This window comes from Carlito syrichta, unplaced genomic scaffold, assembly GCF_000164805.1.
Source record: "Carlito syrichta isolate Samal-C Ts95f unplaced genomic scaffold, Tarsius_syrichta-2.0.1 Scaffold312030, whole genome shotgun sequence".
Taxonomy (NCBI): domain Eukaryota; kingdom Metazoa; phylum Chordata; class Mammalia; order Primates; family Tarsiidae; genus Carlito; species Carlito syrichta.
In genome coordinates this window covers 449,179-475,969 of record NW_007256126.1, presented here as the reverse complement: position 1 = coordinate 475,969, position 26,791 = coordinate 449,179, and the positions used below count along the sequence as shown (strand labels likewise).

Here is a 26,791-nt window from a genome sequence, read left to right as displayed (position 1 = left end):
CACAGAAGCATGAGACCACAGTTCATGATTACTCCAAAAAGCATACTGTAATTCTTATGTTTAGGAAGAAGCATGTTTTGAGTTCCTGGAGACTTTTGCCCTATAAAAACATTCCTCCATCTCCCACAAAATTATGACAATTTTCTACTGAGGCAGACTTCCCATATTACAAAGCATAATGTAATTCTTACATTTAGGAAGAGGCATGTTTTGAGTTCCTGGAGACTTCTGTCCTACAAAAACATTTCCCCACGCACACAAAATTATGACAATTGACCACTGTGGCAGACTTCCCATATAAAAAGACATGCATCATCCATCAACAGTTACATCAATCTGGTTCCTCTCCTGTTGTAGCTTTACCAGATATACTCTGGAAATCATCCCAAAAGGGCAAAGGGGCTCAATGCCTTTGAAAAACCTGGTTCAGCCTGTGACCAAGAAAGCTTTTTAGTCAAGACCTCCCTGAAAAAACTGTCCACTGTGAGCTCCGACCGGCATTTCCCTTTCCAGCTCAAGTGAATATTGACTCCAGACAAAAGGCTCTGAAGCCCACTACATTCCTCAGGAAAGGCGGTGGCCTACCTCCACAGACTATTTTTCCCAGAAGCAGAGGAGAAGACTCCCTTGGCAAAGTTTTTCCCCGTGCAGTGCCAAGTTCCAGAAAGACACCTTGTGGGACCTTGCTCTCAGAAGCAAGTACAAGATGTGAAAGAAGCCACAATGCGGCACACCTGGCATGCAGAGCAAAGGGGTTTGTTGTATGGCCATTACCAGATGGGCAGGCACAGCCTGGTTAGAAACTCAATGCTAAGCAACCCAATTCTTGCACATTCTTGTTTACTTCTAAGCAGATTCCATTAAGCCCTGGGCCCTTGGCTTGATTACTCCCTGGATCAAAGTTAAATTAAATTACCCAACAAGCTTCTTTTCAGAGACAGACACACAGACCGACTCACCTTCCAGAAACTATCCACTTTGCCATACACAAGGGACTGGTTCTGCCTTTTGATTTCATTAATGTGGTGGATGTCACTGGAGTTCAGATGCTGCTCAACCACAAACCCCAGAAAGCTGTTGTCTGGGGTATGAGCTGGTATAAAAAGGAACAGAGAGGACAGTTAGGGCTCCATCAGCAAGGATAAACAACAATTACAAATGTAATACAGGCCACCTCATCCATAACTACATCTTTTCATTCTGCCCTGTTCTTTCTTACCTGAGACCAGCAAGGGACTGCCCTCTCCCACAAGTCCACAGCAAACCCTCACATGAGAATAATGCTCTCTAGGATGGGTTAGCCTGAACCAAACCCTGCCTTCTTCTTTTTTCTTTTAAGAGGCAGGGTCTTCAGCCGGGCTTGGTGGCTCAGCCTGAAATCCCACACTTTGGGAGGCTGAGGTGAGTGGATTGGCGGAGCCCGCGGGTTTGAGATCCGCCTGGACAACTTGGTGAGACCTCATCTCTACAATAATTCAAAAAATTAGCCGGGCGTGGTAGCACGCACCTGTAGTTCCAGCTACTTGTCAGGCTGAGACGGAAGGATCTCCGGAGCCCAGCAGGTCGAGGCTGCCGTGGCCGGGTGTGGCCACTGTACTCCAGTCTGGACGACAGAGTGAGACTCCAACTCAAAAAAAAAAAAAAGAGGCAGGGTCTTGCTCTGTCACCCAGGCTGGAAAGCAGTGGTGCAATCACAGCTCACTGCAGCCTCCAACTCCTGGGCTCAGGCGATCCTCCCACCTCAGCCTCCTGAGTAGCTGGGGTTATAGGCTCATACCACTGCACCCAGCTAATTTTTCTTTTTTGGGTAGTGATAGAGTGTCACTATATTGCCCAGGTGGGTCTCAAACTCTTGGCCTCAAGCAATTCCCTCCTGCCTAGGTCCAAATGCTGCTTTTTATTTTTTGAGTTGGAGTCTCTGTCGCCCAGACTGGAGTGCAGTTGCATGCTCCCAGCCACCGCAGCCTTGACCTGCTAGGCTCTGGCGATTCTTCCGCCTCAGCCTTCCAAGTAGCCAGAACTACAGGTGCACGCTACCATGCCTGGCTAGTTTTTGATTTACTGTAGAGACGAGGTCTCGCCAAGTTGCCTGGGCGGGTCTCAAACCCGTGGGTTCAGGAAATCCACTTGTCTTGGACTCCCAAAGTGCTGGGATTACAGGCTGAGCCACCGAGCTTGGCCATGCTGCTCTTTATTTTAGGGGAAAATCTGTCTAAAAATTATTAAACTATACACTCTCATTTTTTCAGAACAAGGTTGTCATTTGTCTCAGGCAGAAATCATCCACATTTGACCACCTAATGGCCAGAAATCCTTAGGGAGTAGGGCTGAATCAGGGGTTCTGAGCAGGGGGTGAGGGCGCCACATAATCAGATCTGATTGTGTCTACCACCAAGTTGGACAAAAGAAGATTTGGGGGTAATGTGAGCAGCATCCCACAACCTTTCACAAGCAGTATCCCCCCAACCTTTCATCTCCTCTAAGAATTACTCACTAATTAAAAGTCTAATTATGGGGCTATATTGCAAAGGTGCATGGAATGAAGACAGAATAAAAGGCAAAACTCACTGGGGCACAAACCACTCCAAAAAGCCAACCACTGCAAAGGAACAGTGTCTATATGGTAGACTATTCTAGAAGAAAAAAGCTTTGGATTTCTCTCACCATTTGAGTTCTACAACTTCTCTATTTTAATTCTTGACCAAGGGTGGAAAGCAACCTCAACACCCTCACCAGAAATTTTCATCTTGTGCCTGTGATTTTAAAAGAAGGTTCACTAGAAGGAGACAGTCAGAAAACAATTCTCTCAGGATTAAACAGGGATCCTCCTCTCTTCTACTTTCATTATGTCCAGAGAAATCTCAAGAGTTTTTCAGAAGATGGTCTTGCAGGCCACGTGTGGCCAATATTAAATGAAGCAACTGCTTTCCTTGGCACAGACCTCAATAGAACAGCTATAAATAACACAAAACTAAATTCCTTCTGGTAATTGAGATATACTCAAGATTGTATAAAGCCCATACACTGAGGCTTCAACCAGATCCATTCACAGGTGGGCGGTCAACAAATGGAAAGAGCTGGTCCCTTCATCTTGTTTTGGTTTTCTCAGGACTGGGAAGCTCTTTCCCAGGCATGAGGTTAGCACAGATGCCCTTCAAGATGGACGGGCAGAGGCAGGCCTGCAGCTCAGGTCTGGGAATCTGATGTCACACCTCCAGTGTCACCCACCCTATGCGCAGGGTAACAGGATGAAGGATACTGGCAGGAAGCCTCAGCTATGGGGATATACAAGTTGCATAAATACTATGTTGTCACTCTCCGTCTCCCAGGCTTTTGCCTAATGGGGGTGACAGAATGAGGAGATAATAGGGTTGTGACTGGGGAGTTGTGTTCGGTCTGGCCAATCTGTTATTTCATTTCTGCGTTTTTGAACAAGTGCCCAGAGGCAATGGCAATGGCTGCAGTTGGCTGGAAAGTAAATTACTGAATAAATTCTACTGCCAACTAGAGGCGATGGTTGTTTTTTTTTCTTTTTGAGAAGCTGAGGGCAGAGGGGATTTGAAGGAGTGTGGGAGAGGGGAAAAGAGCCTGTGTACATTCTCAATGTCATTATGTAGCTCAAAATACCTCTCTGTAGAATTTTTTGTTAATTCTGAAAGTTTCGAACTAGAATCTGACACTAGACTCCAGGATCACGTTTCTCTTGTTTTCAGAAAATTTCCGTGATGATTGTAGCTCCATATTTGAAATATTTGTTTCTGCAATTCAGTTATTCAGTCCCTAGGTGGGAACTTCGATTAAAAAAAATAAATAAATAAAAAAGGAATATCCTAAGACATAAAACACTTAATGGGGTCTTATTTCATATTACAATATACTAAGGTGTAGTTGAAAATAAAATGATTGTTAAACCCAAAAAAGGAAAGAATATATATGTACATATTTTTGTGTCAAAGATTCTTGTAGTTTCTAGCTTGAATGGTGAGAGAGAGAAGGAATAATTCATAACCCTACTCAAAAAGTTTGTGAGCAGCCGGGCTCGGTGGCTCAGCCTGTAATCCCACGCCTTTGGGAGGCTGAGGTGAATGGATTGCCTGAGCCCGCGGGTTTCAAGACCCACCTGGGCAACTTGGTGAGACCTCATCTCTACAGTAAGTCAAAAATTAGTCGGGCGTGGTAGCGTGCGCCTGTAGTTCCAGCTACTTGGAAGGCTGAGGCAGAAGGATCGCCGGAGCCCAGCAGGTCGAGGCTGCGGTGGCCGGGAGGGAGCGGCCACTGCACTCCAGTCTGTGCGACAAGAGTGAGACTCCAACTCAAAAAAAAAAAAAAAAGTTTGTGAGCAATGGTGGGCTTGTGATGCATTATGAGGATGATGTGGTTCCAAATCTGACACTGTATGAAAGAATGAATTACATATCTATGTTCTCCAATATCTAAAGTCTCATCCAAACACTGACTCAATTACTGTCTTCCCTCATGAAATGTTAACTAGGAGATCAACAACCTACAAGTGTGGAATCAGGACCTCAGGTGAGATTTAAGACTCACACACAGCACCACATCATTTGAGGATGGAGGCCTGAATGCTGATCAGACCAACCCATTTCTCCTCCCAGGTAACTCTAAACTTGTCACAGGACACTGTGCCTCAGCAAGCTGAGGGTTTGCTCAGGGACAACTTGCCCCAGAAGGTGATTCTGAAGTAACAACAGGCCCAGTGTGGCTGGTTTCCAAGGAGCTGGCCACCAGTTGGTGCCTGTTCGATAACATCTGCAGAGGGAGCCCCCTGGTCTTCACACAAACGTTCCTAATGTCACTTACAATTAATCAAAAGCTACAAGTCCAGGCTGATGCTCTCTGAAATGATCATTTCATTGAGATCAAACCTCGGACCATGCTTTCTCTTTTGTTCTGCCTTAAGATGGAAACACAGACATCAGATGTATTGAGAGGGTCTAAAGAGAAAAGATTTACATTTCAAGATAAATCAAAGAAATCTCATCATAAATGAGACACAGGAAATGCTGTATTTTACCACCATCCATCCCACATGATAAACAAAGGTGATTTAAATAAAAATAGCTGATATTTGGGTTCTGACAATGTGCTGAGTTCTGTGCTAAGCCCATAATAGTGAGTCTTTCACTGTATCCTCATGACAACTTTATGACACATTAGTACAGATGCAAAAACAGAGAGTGAAAATACTCAAGTCTACATACCAGGAAATGGCAGCACTGAGATTCAGAGCCAGATACCCTAATTCTAGAGCCCAAGCTCCTTAAAGTCACTCTAATATACAGCCTTGTAGTCCAAATATTTTAATTTTCTGGACCCTGTAAACTACAGCAGTAAACCACCCTCCAGAGGAAAACAGTGTTATAAATAGACCAAAATACACACAAGAGACCCTGAATATTTATGTAGCATTACTTCATTTTTTTGCACAACCTGTACCATATGTTATGGGGAACCACATGGATATCTTTACCTGCTACAAACTGCAGAGGATTTGCTAAACATTAACAATGATTTTTAAATAATTTAAGACAAACATCTCTTAAGAATAGTACTATTTTAAGCACTTTGGAAGCACCTATTTACAAATCAGCTTGATGTGGTTCCAGAGCATATTGTGGTGATGGTTACTTTTAAGAACAAGTGCTAGCTTAGCTTGAATAATTCCTTCAATGACAAACATTTTGGAGTGCTTTCTACATACCAGTTTATATGCTAAGAATTGATGGACTATAATATAAAGGTGAGTTTCTGCTCTCAGGGAGCCTATCAACCATTTAATAAATGAAGTTCACACTATATCTATCAATATCATCTTTTAAATTATAAATCAAAATGTTTACTAAGTCAAACTGACCTTTCTTTCAAACTCCCAGGTCTGCTTTTTCTACCTGTAAGTCCCACACGTCTCTAAGAATGTCTGATCACTGAGGGCAGAAACCCCAGGGCCAGCCCAGGCTTACTTCCTCAACCCTCAAAGTCCGAGGGATGTCAGTTTCTCAAAATTCATCAACTTATTATCTCCTTTATCTTTCTTTCTTTTTGGGGGGAAGGGCTGGGGTTAGAGTCTCACTCTGTCGCCCAGGCTAGAGTCAAGTGGCACCCTCACAGTCACCGCAGCCTCGAGCTGCTGGGCTCCGGCGATCCTTCCGCCTCAGCCTTCCAAGTAGCTGGAACTACAGATGTACACCACCACGCCTGGCTAATTTTTGTGATTTCTTGGAGAGATGAGGTCTCACCAAGTTGCCCAGGCTGGTCTCAAATCCCTGGGCTTAGGCAATCCTCTTGCCTCAGCCTCCAAAGTGCTGGGATTACAGGCTGAGTCAGGGCGCCGGGCCTCCTTTACCTTTCTTAGCTAAGGTCTCATCAGTTTCCCAAGACTTCTGCAGTAAACAAGCTTTGCCTTTTCCCAAATATAAATGGTTTTATTGGCTTTCCTGATTATAACAGAAATATATCCTCAGTGCAAAACTTTTTTCTGATAATGGAGAAAGAAAAAAAATGTTACCCATTATTTTACCACCTAAAAATAACTACTATTACTGGGCTACTTTTCCCTAGGCTTATGGATCTTTTATATCTCCAAACTAAAATTGGATCCTACTATACTATGCTTTTGTAAACTACTTTTTTCACTTATACAATGTGCCACAGATATCTTTCCAAGTAATAACCACAGCTTATCACTATTTGTTAAGACAGCTCAATACTTGAGTGTTTGATGTACCTGAACTCATTCTATCAGATGTGGCTGTCCTATAGCTCTGGTCTGCCTACCCCTTTGTGAACTACCCTTCCCCCAAACCATGCAATTCTGTTTCATACAGGTGGTTAGAATCCTTGACTTCCCCCATTCTCTATGCTTCCAAGATGGGCATAACTCAGAGGGCTCTACCCGACCAAGGTTCAGTTGAAAGGCAGACTGGTTTATGATCAAAGTCCCACCCTTACAGTTTCCCCATGACCAGTCAGGGATACTTTTGAAGGAATTGCCTTTCTGCTAGAGTCATGAAGCTGATAGGGTAGGATGCAGGTAGTCCACTGCGATGACACCAGCCCAGAGAGATGCAAAGCTGAGATAGAGAGAGAGAGGAGACATCCTCTGAGAACTCAATCCAGCTCTGCCTAAAGCCGGTTTCAACAATTCCTTGTGACCAAGAAAATCTGACAGAGATTCTATCTTGTACACCCTACCACAAAACATTTCCAATTTCGGACTACTTAAGTGAATAGATTTGTGTCATCACACCCTCATAAACTCTCCAGTGGATTTCTAAGCAGTGTCTACATCTGCAGCTTTGCATCCCTTCTTTCCTGCTCCCTAACTCCCATCACCCTCCATGTTGCTTGATGAGGTATTCTTTGAAACAAATATGTGACTGTGACAGTTCCCTGCTGAAAATCTTTACCTTCTTCAGAGTGAAGCAGGGCCCAGCAGAGCTATTATTCCAGCTTTGTTTCTGATCACTGCCCCACTGGTTCGTACCTCTATTCCACACTGACCTACTTGAGTTGTGTTTTTCCATCTTGCACTGGCATGTGTGTGACATGTCTATCGCTTCCTCTTCCCTTTAAGACCCAATTCACATCACCTGACTTTTCAAGACTGAGTGTACCCCCTCCTGGGCACTCTTAGAACATGAGGGGTTAGAGCCTTCATCACACATCACTGTATTCCCTAATCGACTGTGTGCTACCTGAGGACTGAGTCATGTTTTATGTACCTGACTTACTACTTCTCGGAGTCCAGAGCACAGCAGGAATAAAGATATTTTGAATGCAAGATGATTAAGTCAATGACGAATGCTTAATTAACTAGTGTGACTGATTTTATAGGTAGACCTATAACAGTAGGCAGCACAGGCAATGCCTAAACTACCTCTACCAACACGCTCTTTGGACACAAGCTTAATCATTAGCCAAGGTAGCTCACCACTCCATCCCAGAACCTAGCCCGTGCCCTGTATATTGTAAGTATTCAAAATTTATTGAAATGATAAATTAACATTTTTTAAAAATCTAGGTCACAAAACAGATGTTGCAGAGAAGAGAAACAAATCAGACATACAAACTTTTAAAATTCTAACATCACAGTATTCTAAATATTGTACTTCACACTACATATTAGCACATTTACTGAACACTTACTATGAACCAGGCAACAACTTAGGAGTTAAAGATATATGATTGATCAAGACAAGCATAGGTCTCCCTTCATTGAGCATATTCAGTTGGAGAAGTAGACAATAAGTAAATAAAATGAATCAGTGTTGTACATAAAAAAGGAAATAAGCGCAGATGGTTTTGTGATCAATACTGAATTCTAGTTGCCATGTTGGAGCATTGGAAGGTTTTATTTATTTATTTATTTATTTTTGAGTTGGAGTCTCACTCTGTTGCCCAGGCTGGAGTGCAGTGGCATGCTCCCGGCCACTGCAGCCTCGACCTGCTGGCCTCCAGTGATCCTTCCACCTCAGCCTTCCAAGTAGCTGGAACTACAGGTGCACTACCACGCCCGGCTAATTTTTTTGATTTATTGTAGAGATGAGGTCTTGCCAAGTTTTGGAAGCTTCTTTCATGCATTTCTCCACTCCCCCCAAAATGTAGATCAATGAGTAGAGAGAGGACTGGCATACAAACTGATGTCATACAACAAATTAAGTAAACTGTTAATGGTAGAATATAGGTTGCAGGTTTCTGGCATATATTTCCTCTACTTTTTTTTTTGAGGTGGAGTCTCACTCTGTCACCCAGACTGGAGTGTAGTGGCCGCTCCCGGCCACCACAGTCTCGACCTGCTGGGCTCCGGCAATCCTTCCGCCTCAGCCTTCCAAGTAGCTGGAACTACAGGCGCGCGCTACCATGCCCAGCTAATTTTTTCTGATTTATTGTAGAGATGAGGTCTTGCGGGCTCAGGCAATCCACTCACCTCAGCCTCCCAAAGGCACGGGATTACAGGCTGAGGCACCGAGCCCGGCTTACTTTTTATACATGTTTGATAAAAGTCATAAAAACGTTGAGAAAGAATAATGGCTGCCATCATCATCACGTAAGCTTTGCTGATTCCGATGATCATACTGACACAATAGAAAAAACTTCACTGAAAAACAAAGTCATGTCAAACAAGAAGAAATCTGGTTTCAAAAGCTATGTGAAGACAGCAATATTATGCTTAAAATTTTACCAAAATGGAGGGTATTTTCCCCCAAATGGTGGTGATGCTAGGCTCTTCAAGAGAAAAGGCTGTGATGCAGGCTAGGGAAACTATAATGTAGAGTTGAGCTGAAAAGATAAGTTCCTGAAATGTTGACAGAAGGCACACCAGAGTAAATTTTTCAAGTGTCAAAAAGCAATTTAGTAGGGAATGGATTCCTCAGAAGAACATCACTCCTGAAGGCTAAAACTCAGACTGAAGGAACCATGAGACTGCTCCTATAACTTACTGTTCTGCACAAGAGTGAAAGGCAAGAGTCCTCTTGATCCAAGTTAAAGGCCAAAAAGGCAATTTGAATCACAAATAGCTCCTCCACTTGTCATGCCCTAAAAATAAAATTGTACATGGAAGCTACTTATCCTTAGCTACAGCTAACAAGCTTATCATTTGCAAGAATAGGAACTGGTTTGTTTTTTAAATTCCTGTTTTGTCAGGCAAAAGTTTTGATCCACAAGCCATCATTCCAATCTGATCATGCAAACAAAAATGGCTGTAAGCCCCAAATCCTGGGAGAGATTCAAAGAGTTAAAATGTCAATGACAATGACAAACAGTATGGTTTGAACACCTCTTGAAAGTCAACCAAGTAAGTTCTGTGGGAAGACAGATAAGATTAAGATGAGGCCACTAAGCCGGGCTGTGGCTCAGCCTGTAATCCCACGCCTTTGGGAGGCTGAGGTGAGTGGATTGCCTGAGCCCGCGCGGGTTCGAGACCCACCGGGCAGGCAAGACCTCATCTCTACAAAAAAAATCAAAAAATTGGCCGGGCGTGGTAGTGCGCGCCTGTGGTTCCAGCTACTTGGAAGGCTGCGGCGGAAGGATTGCCGGAGCCCAGCAGGTCGAGGCTGCGGTGGCGGGGAGCGGCCACTGCACTCCAGTCTGGGCGACAGAGTGAGACTCCAACTCAAAAAAAAAAAAGATGCGGCCACTGGCCTAAAGAAGCTTCTGTAATTTAAATTTGTACAACAGTTCTTTCCCTTTCCTACACTGTAACATGGACTAAAAATAGAACAGATAATATTGCTCCTTCTAATTTAATTCAATCAATAAAGTATTTTCTAAATGCCTAGTATATGCCAAGCTCTTCAAGATGTTAAGAGTTTCAGCAACGAACGAAACAGATAAAGTCCAACCATTATACACCTCAGATCCTAGGGGAGGACAAAGAAAATAAACAAAAGCAATTAATACCTAAATGCTGGGTAGTAATAAAATTATGGAGAAAAATAAAACAGAGAAGGGCAGTAGAAAGTTGGGGGAGAAAGAAGTTGTATTTTAAGAGGAGGGAGGTTCATAGAGAATCTCACTGCAGTGACATCCGAAAAAGAGGATGAGGAAGTCTAAAGGAAGAATATTCTGGAAGATGGGACATCCAAGGCACAGGTCCTGAGGAGGAAGTGTGCCTGGTCTATTCGAGAAACAGCAAGGAGGCAGAAAGAAATGGGCAAGAAGAAATGTGGGAAGAGTAAAGGTCAGATCGATAGTGGGAACTTGTGGCTCCCAGGAGGCCTTGCCTTGACTAGATGCCACAAGTAGAACATGCCTCATCTCTATGTTCAAGTTTTCTCTGCTCCATTCAACAGGCTCTGTCATTTTTAAAGTGCAAATTAGGCTGGACGTGGCGGATCAAGCCTGTAATCCCAACATTTTGGGAGGTAGAGGCGAGAGAATTGCCTGAGCTCAGGAGTTCCAGACCAGCTAGGGCAACATGGTGAGACCTCGTCTCTACAATACATTTTAAAAAAACAAGCCGGGCGTGGTAGCATGTACCTGTAGTTCCAGCTACTTGGAAGGCTGAGGCAGAAGGATCACCTGAGCCCAGTAGGTCAAGGCTGAGGTCGTTGTGAGTATGCCACTGTACTCTAGCCTGGGTGACAGAGTGAGACTCTGACTCAAAAAAAAAAAAAAAAAAAAAAAAAAGTAAGCCAGGCTCGGTGGCTCAGCCTGTAATCCCGCGCCTTTGGGAGGCTTAGGTGAGTAGATTGCCTGAGTCCCTGGGTTCGAGATCCGCCTGGGCAGCAAGACCTCATCTCTACAATAAATCAAAAAATCAGCCGGGCGTGGTAGCGCACGCCTATAATTCCGGCTACTTGGAAGGCTGAGGCGGAAGGATCGTCGGAGCCCAGCAGGTCGAGGCTGCGGTGGCCGGGAGCGGTCACTGCACTCTAGTCTGGGCGACAGAGTGAGACTCCAACTCAAAAAAAAAGTGAAAATGTAATAAGGTCTTACTTTGGTGTATGTCCTGATCCCACAGAAAGCAAGTTTCTGGAGAACAGACACGTAGGCATCTCACAGATGGTCAGGAGACACATATTGAACAAGTGGATAAAAGAAACAACCAAATAAAGATTCTAATCTAACTACTTAAGTCACTCTAAAAAGGAACAAGAAAATTCTCGGGCTTAAGCTTAGTCACTCTTTAGCCCTTACTAAGGTGCATCTTACAGGGAGTTGAGAAGCAAGGGGTGAAATGGAAAGACTATAAACTAAACTCCTCCAAAATCCCCAATCTGCTCTTCACACTCAACTGCTTGTTACAATCCCCTGCCTTTTCTGCTCCAAATTTTCACATGTACCAAGAATCACTGACTATTCCCCAGCCTTGACTAAAATATAGAATGTGAGCATCCAGAAGGCAAATTCTTTGGTGTCTTCACACTATGAAAGATAACCAAAATGCTGCAGGTACTCAATACATATGTACATACTAAACTCAAGTAAAATAAAATAAACCTATACAAACAGACCTAGCTTGGGCAATGAGAAAATGTTCTATAGTAGTGATAAGAATAGTGAGGGTAGGCCAGGCTTGGTGCCTCATCCTGTAATCCCAGCACTTTGGGAGGCCAAGGCGAGTGGACTGCCTGAGTCCATGAGTTCAAGACCAGCCTGGGCAACTTGGTGAGACCTCGTCTCTATAATAAATAAAAAATTAGCCGGGTGTGGTAGCACGTACCTGTAGCTATGTACGGCTACTTGGAAGGCTAAGGCGGAAGGATCGCCAGAGCCCAGGAGGTTAATGCTGGGATGGTCGTGAGTATGCCATTGCACCCTAGCCTGGCTGATGGAGTGAGACTCCAACTCAAAAAAAAAGGAATAGTGAAACTATTAAACAGAATCAGTTTCAAAGGTTATTGAAACTTTTGTGGGATATAAAAATAAGATCCAAGATCTGAAATCAGGGATGAGGTATCTAGTAATGTCTGGTATTGCTGCTTTCAGCCATAGACTCCAGGGAAAAAAAAGGAAAAAAAAGAAAAGAAACTAGATAAAGATGTTTTACCACTGCCGATGTTTTTATATAAGCCAGGTGAAGTTGTTTAAGTGGGAGTCATGCAGATAATTAGAGCCATCTAAACAACTGGATAATTGTTGCAAGTCATCAATTTTAGCATTTTTTTCTTCTAAATGGTAGATGCAAATGCCTTCTCTCTTATTTTTCTGTGTGGGCAGATATCTTGCATTCATTTACTAAGGTAGAATGCAACTTGCTTAGGACTGTGAAAAATAAACTTCAGGTGTTTAAAACATGCAGTATGTACAGCAGACTATAAGGAGGGAATGAAATAACACCTAGATACAGAGTCAAGCCAAGCATCCAGCAACTACAGGAAAAGCAACAGTTAATTCTCAGCAAGCAATGACAAAAGCATCTTCAAGTAAATACCAATTAGGAGCTTCATGGACCATAAAAAAACTAGAACCTCAAAAGAAATTATGACATATTAAGTGTGGGGGGAAAAAAGGAGCAAAACTTTTTTTATTAACACCTACATTAAAATATACATGACAACAACAGTTACACTAGGATTGGGGCATCTTATTCAGTGAGGGGAAGGCTTTTCCTGTTTTTGTAATAGGGCTACCTTTCTTTATAAATGTGATTAGAAAGATAAAGGAAGTCAGTTAAATAAAGTTTAAATCATACTCAGTTATCTATCACAGAAACAAAGGCATAGAGTATCATATGTTCTCACTCATTAGCAGACCTTGAACAATTATCATACCATAAGAAAGGGTTGGTAGTTGTGGGAAACTGCCAGGGAAGGAGGGGCACACCTCATCAGTAAAGGTACCTGCTTAATGAACATTTGTATACCTGACCCTGAATTGTATCCCACATTTTAAAAATAAAAATTAAAAAAGAGAGAAAAAGAAATTTTGCTATGAGGGTGATTTGGAGGAGGCAGGAACGGTAAGGAATCTGGATGGCACCTTTAGATACTGGCAGGCTGTCGGGTAAGGCTGGGGCCTGGACCTGGGGAGGGAAATGATGGGGATGGGGAACAGAAGAGGGAGGGCTTGGGGCCAGAGAGCCTAGGGTCTTGCATACTTGGCTTTGGGCTTTGGACATGATCCCTTGGACAAAAGGAAGGCACTACAGTCTTTAAGGAGAGATAACTTGATCCAAGCTGAACTTTTATAAGCTGGCTGTGGTCACCCTAGGAAAGTCTTAGTGCCCAGTTCGGATACTGCACCAGTGTGTGGACAAGAGGTGAAAGCAGGAACCACAGCCTAGAAGAAAGATTGACCAGACTTAACAGCTTCCTGGGGGAAAAAAAATTACCACTTAATAGATTTAGTCAAATGGCTTTAGTGTTGTCTAACCACCAGTTCTTCTAGAAGCTGCTTAGGAAAGTATCAAGAATAGTCTATGTCGACAAATCCTAAAATGCCCAGCTTCAAACAGAGCATAGAACGGGGTACCAGTGAACTGCTGAGATTGGGGGCAAAACAATATAGAAAAGCAAGACTTTTCAACGTGTAGAAAACCCACCAACTTAGCCAGGAAATGAGTTAGAAGAGAAATAGAATTCTTCAAGTGAGAAGTGTGCCATGAACATTTAAGAAAGCAAACACGTTCCAGTCCAGTGTATTTCATTTCGCTGCTCCTAAAGAGGCAGCCCTCAATAGTGTATTTTTACTCTTTATCTTCCCATTGGGCTCTTTCTGACTGGCCTTCCACATGTTCTTCCTGCCTACACAAGAGCCATGACCTTGCTACATCTTACAATATACAACAGCTGGACCTGAAAACTTGACAAGTCTAACACACTATTCCTGTGGCTTCCAAACTTTTCATTGTGCATGCAATCAGCACGAAACAATCTAAGTACACAAGAGTCTGAGTATACCCTCATATATGTGCATATTTATATATCAATTATGATTATATTAGCACATATATTAAGCTCTAGTTTCCCTATTTGTTTCCACATCTCCTCCATTCAAGATATCTTCCTCCATGACAAAGCTTTCCAATAACCTGTTACTTAAAAGATGAGGATGATTGTCTTGCTCCATTGTCTCATTAGGAATTTTAAAATGTTGATTTTCTAATTCTTCATTCCTTTTGCATTTGTTAGCTGTGATTTCTCCATGATTAACAACTTTCTCCCATAGACATTTGATTATCTTCAAATGCAATTTGTGCCAGAAAGGCGGGATCAAAGCAGAATTCTTTCTCTTTATTTTTCAGAGTAAAGACTTGGTGTCCTAGCAACTTGTGAAGGCGACCCACTAAATTTTGTGGGGTTTTCTTGTACAGCCTTGCATTCTGGAATCTAGAATCTTTAAGTACTCCTTCTTTCTTGTTTCCTGAAAATCTTGGCTCCTACTCTATAACAGTTTCAATAACAATGTAAATATTTCCCACTATGCATGTGCAAGCAAAAGACCGTCTTTTGAAGTCACTTGAAATTATTTTCTCTGTGTGAGAAGTTAACATAACCCTGGCTTGTAGAACTAGGTTTGTCTTATTTTTTTCAACCTATAATTTATAGTGAACGCTTTTTATTTCTTTTTAATTTTTTACTGCTGTTAAAAGAAATACATGACATTAAATTTACCATCTTAGTCATTTTTAAGTGTACAGTTCAGTGGTGTTAAGTATACTCCCATTGTTGTGCAAGAGATCTCCTGAACTTTTATCTTGCAAAACTGAAACTCCATAGCCATTAAACACTAATTCCCCCCTCTCCATTCCCTCAGCCTTTGGTAACCACTTTTCCACTTTGTTTCTGTGATTTTGACTACTTTTGACATTTCACGAATAGAATCCCACAGTATTCGTCCTTCTGTGTCTAGCTTATTTATTTCACTTAGCCTGATGTCCTTAAGGTTCATCCATACTGTAGCATGTGACAGTATTTCCTTTCTTTTTAAGGTTGAATAATACCCTACTGTAAGTATATACCACATTTTCTTTATCCACTCATGCATCACTGGAAATTTGGGTTGCTTCTACCTCTTGGCTATTGTGAATAATATTGCAATGAACATGGTTCTAAGGCCAAAAGAAAATATATTAAGGACACCTGCCTTTTGTCCCCAACTCTGTATGCCACTCTTCTACTGGTAATCATTTTTATCTATCATACCATTATTTCTTTTGAAAATAAAAGTTCATTCATAAACACTAACATATATACACATTCTTCCTCTAAATTTTACTTGAAAGGGTTTAGTCTTTTTGCCATAGCATAGCCATTAGAAAGCATTCAGACATTCTACTGCAGGACAAACAACAGCCTATCCCATCCCTCCTAGGCAAATCTCCTTTAGATGCAAGACCAGGACAACCCAACCATTCATGGTTTAACATAATAATCTCCAGTAAACTTTAAGGTTCCTTGTCAAGGCTGAAGATCAAAGATCACCCTTTGGCTGGCCAATGTCTAAGAGTTTGTGAGTTGCAAACGTCTAACAAGTCTCTTGCAGGAATCCTCTCCCTCCAGGGTTAACCTAATCAGTCCTTTGTGACCCACCATTGCAGCAATCATGTGACTAACCCACCCACCTGCCTGCTGTCCATCACCTGACTTCAGTACCTGCACTTAGTCTGCCCCTTTGTGATGACAAGGAGCAGACCACCACCTAATCACCTTAATGATCTTCCTGGGAATGGTTAAAAGGACTCAATCACAAAAAATCATCGGCTATTGCCTTGCTAGACCCTGGTGTAGCCATGTGCTCTTTGAGCTATGGCTGTGGCCATGCTTCCTGGCTTTGGCCCCCTCGCCCACCTTGGGGAAGTGAATCTTCTCTCTCTCTTCTCTTTCTCTCTTGAATTTACTCTTAAATAAACTTTTCCTTTTTTAACCTCTTTGTGTGTTGCAATTTTTTGCAATTACTCAGATCTCTGGATTACCAGTGCTGTGTCTCCCTGCGTCTCTCCTCTCTCTCCATCCACCCACCCTCACCCTGTCCGGACCCTAACATTATTTATATAAAAGGGAGAACTCTATTCTATCCTGCACCTTGGTTTCTATTACTTAATATCCCAGACATGCCCCACCTTGAGTGGAAACCTTCCTTATCCCTTTTGAAAACTACGTAGTACTTTACTCTATATCAAAGGGCCATAATATTCGCTCAGTCCCCTACGATGAAAACTCGGGTTGTTTTCAGTCTTTTCCTATTACAAAGTGTTGCACTACATGCACTTGTGCACATGCCATTTCTTATTTTTGCTCATGGATACTTAGGATAGATTCCTAGATGGTAGCCTGTTCAGCTGAAAAAATACACAGGTGGTTTTGCTAGATCTTGACAAATACCCTCTCATGGGGTTGTGCCATATCACGTTCTACCAACTACAGTAGCAGAAGACTGGTTTCTCTTAACCTTATCACTAGAGAACAGTTATGCTGTCAAACTTTAGGATTTTGCCAATCTGTAAAAGGGACATGGTATCTTGGTGCAGTTTTAAAATGCATTTCGCTTATTGTGAGTGAGGCTAACATCTTTCCATATATTTAGAGAATACATTTCTTTTTTCTCTGAACTGTTAACAGCTTTTTCCCACAGGATTATGAAACTTTTGTGCAGTTTTTAGAAACTCTTTATATATATATTTATTAGTAATATTAGCCCCCTGTGGTATAATTTGCCTATGGTGTTATTGGTTCTTGTTTTGCCCATACAGGTTCTTTCTTTTTTTTTTTTAAGGGAGTCGAATACATTGATTTTCCTCAATTTCTACTAAATCTTGAATGATAGTTAGGAAATTTATCCCCCCTCCCAGATCAACAGGAACTAATCCATGCTTTTGTCTTCAGTTACATTTTAAGCAGTGAATTTCTTTCAAATCAATCAACCGATACAGTTGAAATCCTCCATCCACTGAGACCAAAATAGGTTTTTGCAGGACTCTGAATTTCAACTTTATACTTTCTGGAAAAGTCTCTCTTCTCTACTCCCTAGATACAGGGAGTCACCATCTCTTGGAGGGGACATACCTTCCATGCCATAATTCAGGCAGTTTTGGCCACTGAGGACACAGTTAACGTTTTATTTCACTTGATGCAGCACACAGGTCACTTCTTAGGCTATCCTGTGCCATCTCATCCCACTCCCTCAAAATTATACAGCAAAGTCAAACTGCAGGTGAACTCTAATCATGCCTCACCCATGCTGATAGCCACCTGTCACCTAATGTAGCCAAAATTAGTTTGTCCCCTGGATTGTGCCCCTGAACTGTGCCCCAGGGACAGCTTCCAAAAGCAGGACAATGTAGCTCCAGGGACAATAACAATGTTTACAACACATACAGCATGCTCTCACAAATCTAAGCTAAAAAGAACACCTAAACGTTGAGTTGATTTGTGAAATTATTCCCCTAATCAGTCATACCCATTCTTAAATCTCCCTTCTCATTCATACCAACATCCAAGAACTAGTCCAATGTGTTTGCTGTCACATGTAGTGAACCTGAGAAAAGGGTCATCTTTGGTGGCTGCATACAAGGGAGAGTGGCAACCACATCGGGAAAAGCCTTGGACATGTTCTGGAGAAATGTTCAGTAAGGAGTATCATTAAAAACTATTTGCAAAATGACTTTTCATCAACTTTGGATTGGCAGGCTCTAAAGGCTCTAAACACGTTTCAGGCCACACAGTTCCGGAGGGCCTTTGGGTCTGACTCAACAAAGCAAACAGATTCATGTTTTTAGAAATTCTAGAATGGAAACCTCTAGATTAAAATTATTCTGATAATTTTGGAAAATGAGAATTCTCTACTCTGAGCATCCAAATTACTGGTTTAACTCATGAGACATTTCATTCCCAGAATACGACTTCATCACTAAGGTCTACTGACAAGTAATAAATTTATTTTTGGCACAAACACTATCAAGTCTGGTTTGATAGCTAATTAAAAATGAGCCGAGGCCGGGCTTGGGGCTCAGTCTGAAATCCTAGCACTTTGGGAAGCCAAGGCGAGTGGATTGCCTTAGCCCGCAGGTTGGAGACCAGCCTGAGCAACTTGGCGAGACCTCATCTCTACGATAAGTAACAAAAAAAATTAGCCAGGCATGGTAGCATGCACTTGTAGTTCTGGCTACATGGAAAACTGAGGTGGAAGGATTACTGGAGCCCGGCAGGTCAGTGCTGGGGTGACTGTGAGTGTGCCACTGTACTTCAGCCTGAGCGATGGAGTAAGACTCCAACTCAAAAAAAAAAAAAAAAAAAAAGAGGCTAGAGGCAGGTAAATAATAGCAGCAGAAAGAAATGATTAAAAAAAACTATAAAAATGAGAGAGTCTAAATACGAGTCCAGCATCTGGGACCAGTTAGCTTACCACCATCTAGTGTGCTGCTCTTACTACAGCACCTCGCAAAATAATCACTGCTACTGAACACAACAAAACCAAGTCAGCAAGAGAAGGTACAATTTCATTATGGATCCAGTAAATAAGAAATCAGTAAGGGCTGGGTGCAGTGGCTCACACCAGTAATCCCAGCACTTTGGGAGGCTGAGGTGAGAGGATTGCCTGAGTCCACGGGTTCCAGACCAGCCTGGGCAACTTGGTAAGACCTCATTTCTACAATAAATCAAAAAATTCGCCAGGCATGGTGGTACATGACTGTAGTTCCAGCTACTTGGAAGGCTGAGGCTGAAGGATGGCCTGAGCTCAGCACGTCAAGGATCCAGTGACTGTGAGTGTGCTACTGCACTCCAGCCTGGGCAGCAGGATGAGAACTTCAACTCAAAAAAAAAAAGCCAGGAAGATATGAAACTAAGTTTCAAAATAGTTCCATTTTAAAAAGACTACTTTTTTTTCTTTAAAAAAGTTTGATGCTTAAATAATTAAATTAAGGTTTAACTATTTGGAAAACATATGCATGGAAGACCTCATTCCTCATTAATGATGAGTGTACCATACACAGAACCTCTATGTCCTCAAACGTGTTTAGTGTCTGCCAATCCAAAGTCAATGCAAAGTCCTTTTGAAAATAGTTTCTAATGATACTTTGCACTGAATATTTTCTACAAAACACTTCCAAGGCTTTTCACAAAATGCTCTCTCGTGGTCTTTCAATTCCAGTTTTTTAAAATATTCACCTATCCCCAAGGTAAAGGCCCAACAGTACACACTTCTACAGCTAGGGGTCCTGAGAATCATAGCCCCAAATAGGTAGCTGTCTAATCAGTTTTCCCATCTATCTTTGGTGGCATTCTGGAAAGCAGAAGTGAAACATGAATACTCACGGAACATGGTATAAAACTGCTGAGGGTTCAGATTCCATTTTCCCCAGGGTGTCTTGTGGCCTTTAGACTGGGCATAATTAGCATGATTGAACTCTGGTTCAGTACCAAATGAATCAAGGACTCGGAGCATACACCTGAAAGAAAAAAAGCGATATGCATAAAATCACATTCTTGACCCAAAGTTCAAAAGGTAAAAGTTTTAAGCCTTCCTCCAGGACCACTGAACAAATACTTTATTGTTTGTTTGTTTGTTTGTTTGTTTTTGAGTTGGAGTCTCACTCTGTCGCCCAGACTGGAGTGCAGTGGCCGCTCCTGGCCACTGCAGCCTCGACCTGCTGGGCTCCGGCAATCCTTCCGCCTTAGCCTTCCACGTAGCTGGAACTACAGGCGCGCGCTACCACGCCTGGCTAATTTTTTTATTTATTACAGAGACGAGGTCTCACCAAGTTGCCCAGGCGGGTCTCAAACCTACAGGCTCAGGCAATCCACTCACCTCAGTTTCCCAAAGGCACAGGATTACAGGCTGAGCCACCAAGCCCAGCTTGAACAAATACTTTTAAATAGAAGCACTACTGGGCAAGAACTGAGAGGTTTTAGAATAGCTCGGGTACCAAACATCTACATGTGTGACTGCTGTGCGAGCCATCGTGCAGGAGGTATGATTTGCTTCAGACTGGTTGACTAATCACAGAGAATCACTCAAACAGCAAAATAAAAAGTTCCCAGAAAGTTGTAACTGGGGAACTGCCATGTTCATTGCTGTACACCTAGCAACTAGCCAGGGCTGAGCACACAGTAGGTGCCTAATCAATAACTGTGAAGGAATAATGAGCTACCATCCTTTGTGGTCTTATTCTACTTAACACATAAAGCACGTGTTATCTCTTTCAAGAACAGTTCATCAGTTAATTAGAGTATTTATTGTAGGTAAATCTTAGAATTTTGTTCAACAGGTGGTGGGATTTTTAAGTATTTGATAGTAGAACTTCATTGGTTTCTACTAGAGCCTGAAGAAATTCACGTTAAGGTGTTTTGTCTTGTTCTTCCACCAAAGCCTTAGAACAGGGCCAAATTTGGTCTACCACCTATTTTTGTATGGCCTGTGAGCTAAGAATGATCTTTACATTCTTAAATGGTTAAAAAAAAAAAAAAGACAATATTCTGTGACATAAAAACTAGATGAAATTCAAGTTTCTGCATTCAGAATGCACCCATACCCTGCTGCTGACCTACTGTCTATGGCTGCTCTCACACTGTAACAGCAGAGTTGAAAAGCTGCAGAGACCATATGTATGGCCCGCAGAGCTGGCCCTCTGCAAAAAAAAAAAAAGAAAGAAAGCTTGCCAACCACTGTTTCAGAGTACACAAAGAATGACCAATCAGAAGAAAGGAACCAATACTGAAACAAAATTTATTGATTTCGATCACACTTATTTCATCACTGATTCTCACAACAGTGATGTAAATTTAACTTGTGGGTGGCTAATAAAAACAGCTCTAATCTGTTATGTATCAAATAATTATTCTGAATAACTTTTAATGGACCAATAAGCATAAAAGTAAATAAAGATAAAAGCCCACATTTTAGAATCAGTTGATGGCAATGACTTTTAAGGATCTGATTCAGTTTTTTTCTTGGTTTTCTGACTATAAGAAGTCATTCTTTTCACTTTTTATTTTCAATTCAATGAATGATTCAGAAAAAAAAAAAAAATCCCAAGACCAGATTGAATTTTCCAGGAAGTGCACTTATAAATTGTCATGTGTGTGTGCTAGGTTTCTCATTAGCAATTACTACCATCTGGCTAGACAAGGGGGAGGAGAAAAGAAAGAGGGAAGGCCACAACCACAAGTGAAATACAAGCTGATCACAGGAATAATTTCCTTGTCTGGGATTCTTGTGTGGCTCTCGAGGAACGTGCTCTCATCATAGTGACAAGTTTCACAATATCGCCAAAGACGTGTCATCACCCTGGCAGTCAATAGGTGGACAGAAATAAAAACCCAAAGTCCAGGAAAAAGAAAGCTAGGGACTCAAGGAACCGAGTAATGCTTATTTTCCTTACTCTTCAAATAGCTCAGAGCATTCCTTTCCTCTTCTTAATAAAACATTATAATTTCTTTTTTTTTTTTTTTTTGAGTTGGAGTCTCACTCTGTTGCCCAGACTGGAGTGCAGTCGCCGCTCCCGGCTACCGCAGCCTCGACCTGCTGGGCTCTGGTGATCCTTCCGCCTCAGCCTTCCGAGTAGCCGGAATTACGGGCATGCGCTACCACGCCTGGCTGATTTTTTGATTTATTGCAGAGATGAGGTCTCACCAAGTTGCCCAGGCGGGTCTTGAACCCGCAGCCTCAGGCAATCCACTCACCTCAGCCTCCCAAAGGCGCGGGATTACAGGCTTAACTTATATTTTTCCCTCTTAAATTAAGGTACAAAAGGAACTAGTTGAAGTCAGTATATTTTCTCCTGAAAAGGACTGCTGTGTTTCAGACACAGCAGGGAAAATGGTGGCAGGTCTGCAGAAGGTCACTGTGAGAGGAAGTAGGAGAGGGCAGGACCCATGCTGATTCGTGGTGCTGTGTAATGCTCTCATCAGAGTTGGGATTCACCAGCACCATTTTGTGAGAGATTGCAGTGCTCTGTGTGGGCACAGCAAGAAGAAATGGGAAACCCCAGTCATAAGGAGCCTTGTCTTAAAAGTTTTGGTTCCTTTCACTTATTTGCATTGTCCCTAGAAGTCTTTAAGATCCCTTGGTATCTGCAAGAAATTGGTCCCAGAACCCCTGTGGATACCAAAATCTTCGGATGCACAGATCCCTTACATAAAAGGGTGCAATATTTGCATGTAACCTATGTTCATCCTCCTGTAAACTATAAATCACCTCTAGATTACTTATAATATCTAATACAATGTAAATGCTATGCAAATAGGTACTATATTGTTCATTTGTATTATTTTTATTGTTGCATTATTTAAAAAAAATTCTTTTTCTAAGTAGTTTTGATCCATGGTTGACGGAATCCCCGAACATGAAACCTACAGATACAAAGGGCTGACTATATATTCTTCTCCAACTTTGGCTGGTAACCATACTATTAATTTGGAGTTTTATCACTGTTGCTAATTTGCACAATCAAAACAAGCCCTGATGGAGCCTAGATACAATCTATGTGATGTTGGGCTCTTCATGATGGAATGACCAGGTATCTCTCAGAAACTTCTAATTCCACTTCATTTTCCTTGAGGCTTTGTCTTGGGAATTGTTTCCTTTCTAGCTTATCTAGGTTTGATTTGTAAATCAGAGGCAGAGATTGGTCTTGGTCTATGACATGGGAAATTTAACATTATAGCTTTTCCTCATGTTCTGCATCTATGTGTTTTGAAATTGTATTTGTGTTAATATTTGTGCTGCCCCTCTAATGTCTCTGTGTATCTGGAGCATCAGGAACAAACTAATGACTTGAAAAGATATATGCCTGATCCCCAAGGCAGCTGGCTTTCCTCTAACAGGAAACACAGCAGCAATGCCAAATGACCTGAACCATCTCTTTGCTCTCAGGCATACTACCATGAAATGGATACTCCCAAGGTCCCTGGCAGGCCCTGCTTTCTTTTTGTTGGTTGACATAAAACATGGAAAATCTTAGACTATTTGCAGCTTCCTTTCTTGTGTGTTCTCAATGCTTAACAAAGGCCTCATAGTAAGCAAAATGGGTATGAGTTTTGCAGTACCTAGCAGAATACAGTTGCATGAGGCCCTTAATAAATGTGCGATTGAATTTCCTAAGTCCCTATGTAAAATCTAATTTTTAATTTAAATTAGATTTTCCCAAGATCAACAGGCTTTTAGGTTTGCTCCTAATCAAAACATTAGATGATAATATTACATTTAATGGAACATATACATTATCCAAGATAAATACAGAACCCTAACAATTTACAGTTTTTAAAGGAAAAATAAATTGGCAAGAAACTTTCAAGAGGACTTGGTTGGCCTTTTGATGGAATCTTCATGTCATCATGCCGCAAAGACTGCAGGGCGAATGCACAAAGAGACCTCCTGCCAGCTAATATCACTAACGCAGATGATTTATCAAAGAAAGGCAGATAAACATTACACTCTTCCTTAAAACTCCCTCTGAGGTGGTGTTTTTCATCCAACATGAATCAAATAGCAATCAATGTCGACCATTTTAATAACAAAATCATCCTATTTAATTGATCTAAACAATACTGCTGAGAATATTTTTCCATCCAACAGCCCTCCTTGATGGCAAGGATATGTAAATACAGGGAAGTCTGTGCTGCCTGGTATCCTTTGCACACTTACCCCATGTCTGTCATTCACAACAGCTCTATTTTTTGTGATGATTTAAACAAAACAAACCCCTCCCCCAAAATGGAAAACATCTGATGCAAAAGATAGAGCACTACCTTGGCCCATGTCAAGTTTTTAATTTTGATTTTGTTATATTCATGTTCCATTTACACTATTAAATATGATCTTTATTTAAATTCATTCACCTTTTAGAATTTATTTTTTAACGGAAACTCTTAAAGATCATAAATAAAAGTTAGCATCAATTGTAATAAATGGAACAAAAAAAGCATGTAAGCTTTCTTTAAAAAGTATGATTACATTCCAAGTAGATGCTTTTGCCTGCTAAAGACTGAGACTGACATCTATTCTGACGTTGTTAAAAACACATGTAAGTTTTAAAATAAGTGTTGGAGATACAGCAGTATCTCAGAAAGACTGAAAGAGTTTGAAAATTAGTAAGTCTCATTATATAATTCAATGTTATTTAGTGCTATGTTTGATAAATACCATGCAAAATTGTTTCAAATACTGAATCATGGTCCCAAACCCACACCCAGGGAAACACTGAACCATTCTACTAAATAATAAAGGCTGTACAGAGGGCTGGGCTCGGTGGCTCAGCCTGTAATCCCAACACTTTGGGAGGCCGAGGCGAGTGGACTGCCTGAGCCTGTGGGTTTGAGACTCACCCGGGCAACTTGGCGAGACCTCGTCTCTACAATAAATCAAAAATTAGCCAGGCATGGTAGTGCGCGCGTGTAGTTCTGGCCACTTGGAAGGCTGAGGTGGAAGGATCGCCGGAGCCCAGCAGGTCGAGGCTGCAGTGGCCAGAAATGTGCCACTGCACTCCAGTCTGGGTGACATCCAACTCAAAAAAAAAAAAAAAGACTGCACAGAGAAAACATGTACACTGCAGGCATACTAGCCATGGACTTATCTTAAGAAGTGTAAGACCCCAGCATTCCATCAGGTTATTTTCTCAACGTTCCCTTCCAGAAACAGCAAGAATACTAATGAGGAAAAAGGTAAGATAAATGAATCATCATCACAAACCCGCAGGGCCGCATAAATGATGCTGTTCATATTTTATCAAAATTTTCATTTGATTAATCAAATGAGACTAGCGTAGGCATAGAGGAATGTTAAGCAATAGGGAAGGTAAAAAAGAGGTTGAGCATTTGTTTTCTATTCTTAAGAAATCAATGAAAATAATGAACAGCCCTTCAAAGTAGAAAGTCACTGTGAAGAATCTGAATTTTAATTAGTAAAGAGAAACACACTCCACACAGTTCAAAAGATAATATTGGATGAGCTTGTTCTACCTGCAGTCATGGAATTTTCATTAGAAAAACAAACAGAAAGCACAAAAATTTAAGTAAAAGTAGTATGTAGCACTTACTGGTAATGGACCCAGGATGGTCCAAGAGTTTTCTTGAATTGAGCAAGTCCTACGATATCAATATAAATGAGTTCAACGATTCTGTCTCCTACAGTAGGGCAGCCAGATCGGTTTCCTACAACCTTTTTCATGATTCTAAAGAAAGGGTAAGAGAGCAGGGGAAAAAAAGAGAAAAGAAACCATTTACTTCAAGGTAATAAACTTGGCAACTTTAATAGGGAAATACCACTCCCAAATCCTTATGAGAGATGACAGCATGGCCTTTCCCATACACAAAGGCCAACCCAGGACCCTGATCCTGACTCTCGCAAAAGCAAATGATGGCATATAAACACAGCCTTTGAAATCAAAGAAGATTTGGGTCTAAATCTGTCTCCACCATGTAGCAGCTACAAGACCTCATGCAAACCACTCTGAATCTTTCTTTGTTCATCTTCCAGAAAAGAAGGATTGGAGTGAAGATGACAATACCAGCCACCCAGGAATTCTTTGTGAGGTTAAATGAGCAACTGAATAGAACATGCCTAGTGTATACTAGATACTCAGTAACTATTAGTGTTCTCCCCTAAAGTTGGTACTTATTATGTACCACCCTTACTAACCTCCCCCTTTTTCAAAATGTCTTCCATTTCTAGCCTCCACAGTATTACTAACTTCTCTCTATCCTGTCTTCACTGTTCCCTAACTTTTTCTCTTATGTCAGATTTTTCCTTCTAACTCAACTATATTATAGAACTGGCACTATGGCTTATACATTTTCATTACCTTTTCTCCATCCACCTACCCATCCAGACATACAAAACGATCCTTGCACTCAGAGTAACAGTGTACTTGATTGGTATGCCAGTTTCTTGTATAAGAGAGAATAACTGCTAACCCTTCTGCCATTCACTCAACAATTAGTCACCATTAGTCACCACTGTTGCTTCTTATCCCTGCTCACACTCCACAATAATCCTTCACCAAATTACGGGCATCCTACCTCAGCATCACAGACAGGACTCTACTCTACAGCCCCATACTGCCACTGTGCCAATCATCCTTCCTCTCCCCTGGGTTTCTGAAAGGATAGGTTCTGTACAATCAATTTCTTCTCAAGAGTTAAAAAATTTTAAAAAAATAAAAAAATTTTAAAAACCTCTGTTAAGAGTCAGGGAGTAAACCCTTTCAGCTTGGCATAACTATTCCTCCTTGCCATTGTAGAATGGAGGCTGCCATATACCATATATGAACAACGGGCGTGGCTGTGTTCCCATGAATCTTTTTTTTTTTGAGTCGGAGTCTCACTCCGACGCCCAGACTGGAGTGCAGTGGCCGCTCCCGGCCACTGCAGCCTCGACCCGCTGGGTT

At 41.6% G+C, this 26,791-nt stretch overlaps 1 protein-coding gene across 1 annotated transcript in view; it reads right to left on the bottom strand.

Annotated features, from left to right (window-relative positions):
- MGAT5 (mannosyl (alpha-1,6-)-glycoprotein beta-1,6-N-acetyl-glucosaminyltransferase) overlaps positions 1 to 26,791 on the bottom strand; it is a 217,426-nt gene that overhangs the window by 96,319 nt on the left and 94,316 nt on the right. Inside the window, exons 8-10 of the mRNA XM_008069436.1 lie at positions 25,442 to 25,576; positions 19,722 to 19,855; positions 960 to 1,093 (exon numbers count right to left, since the gene is read on the bottom strand). Of these exons, the coding sequence (XP_008067627.1) occupies positions 960 to 1,093; positions 19,722 to 19,855; positions 25,442 to 25,576 (403 nt within the window). The remainder of the gene's footprint in view (positions 1 to 959; positions 1,094 to 19,721; positions 19,856 to 25,441; positions 25,577 to 26,791) is intronic.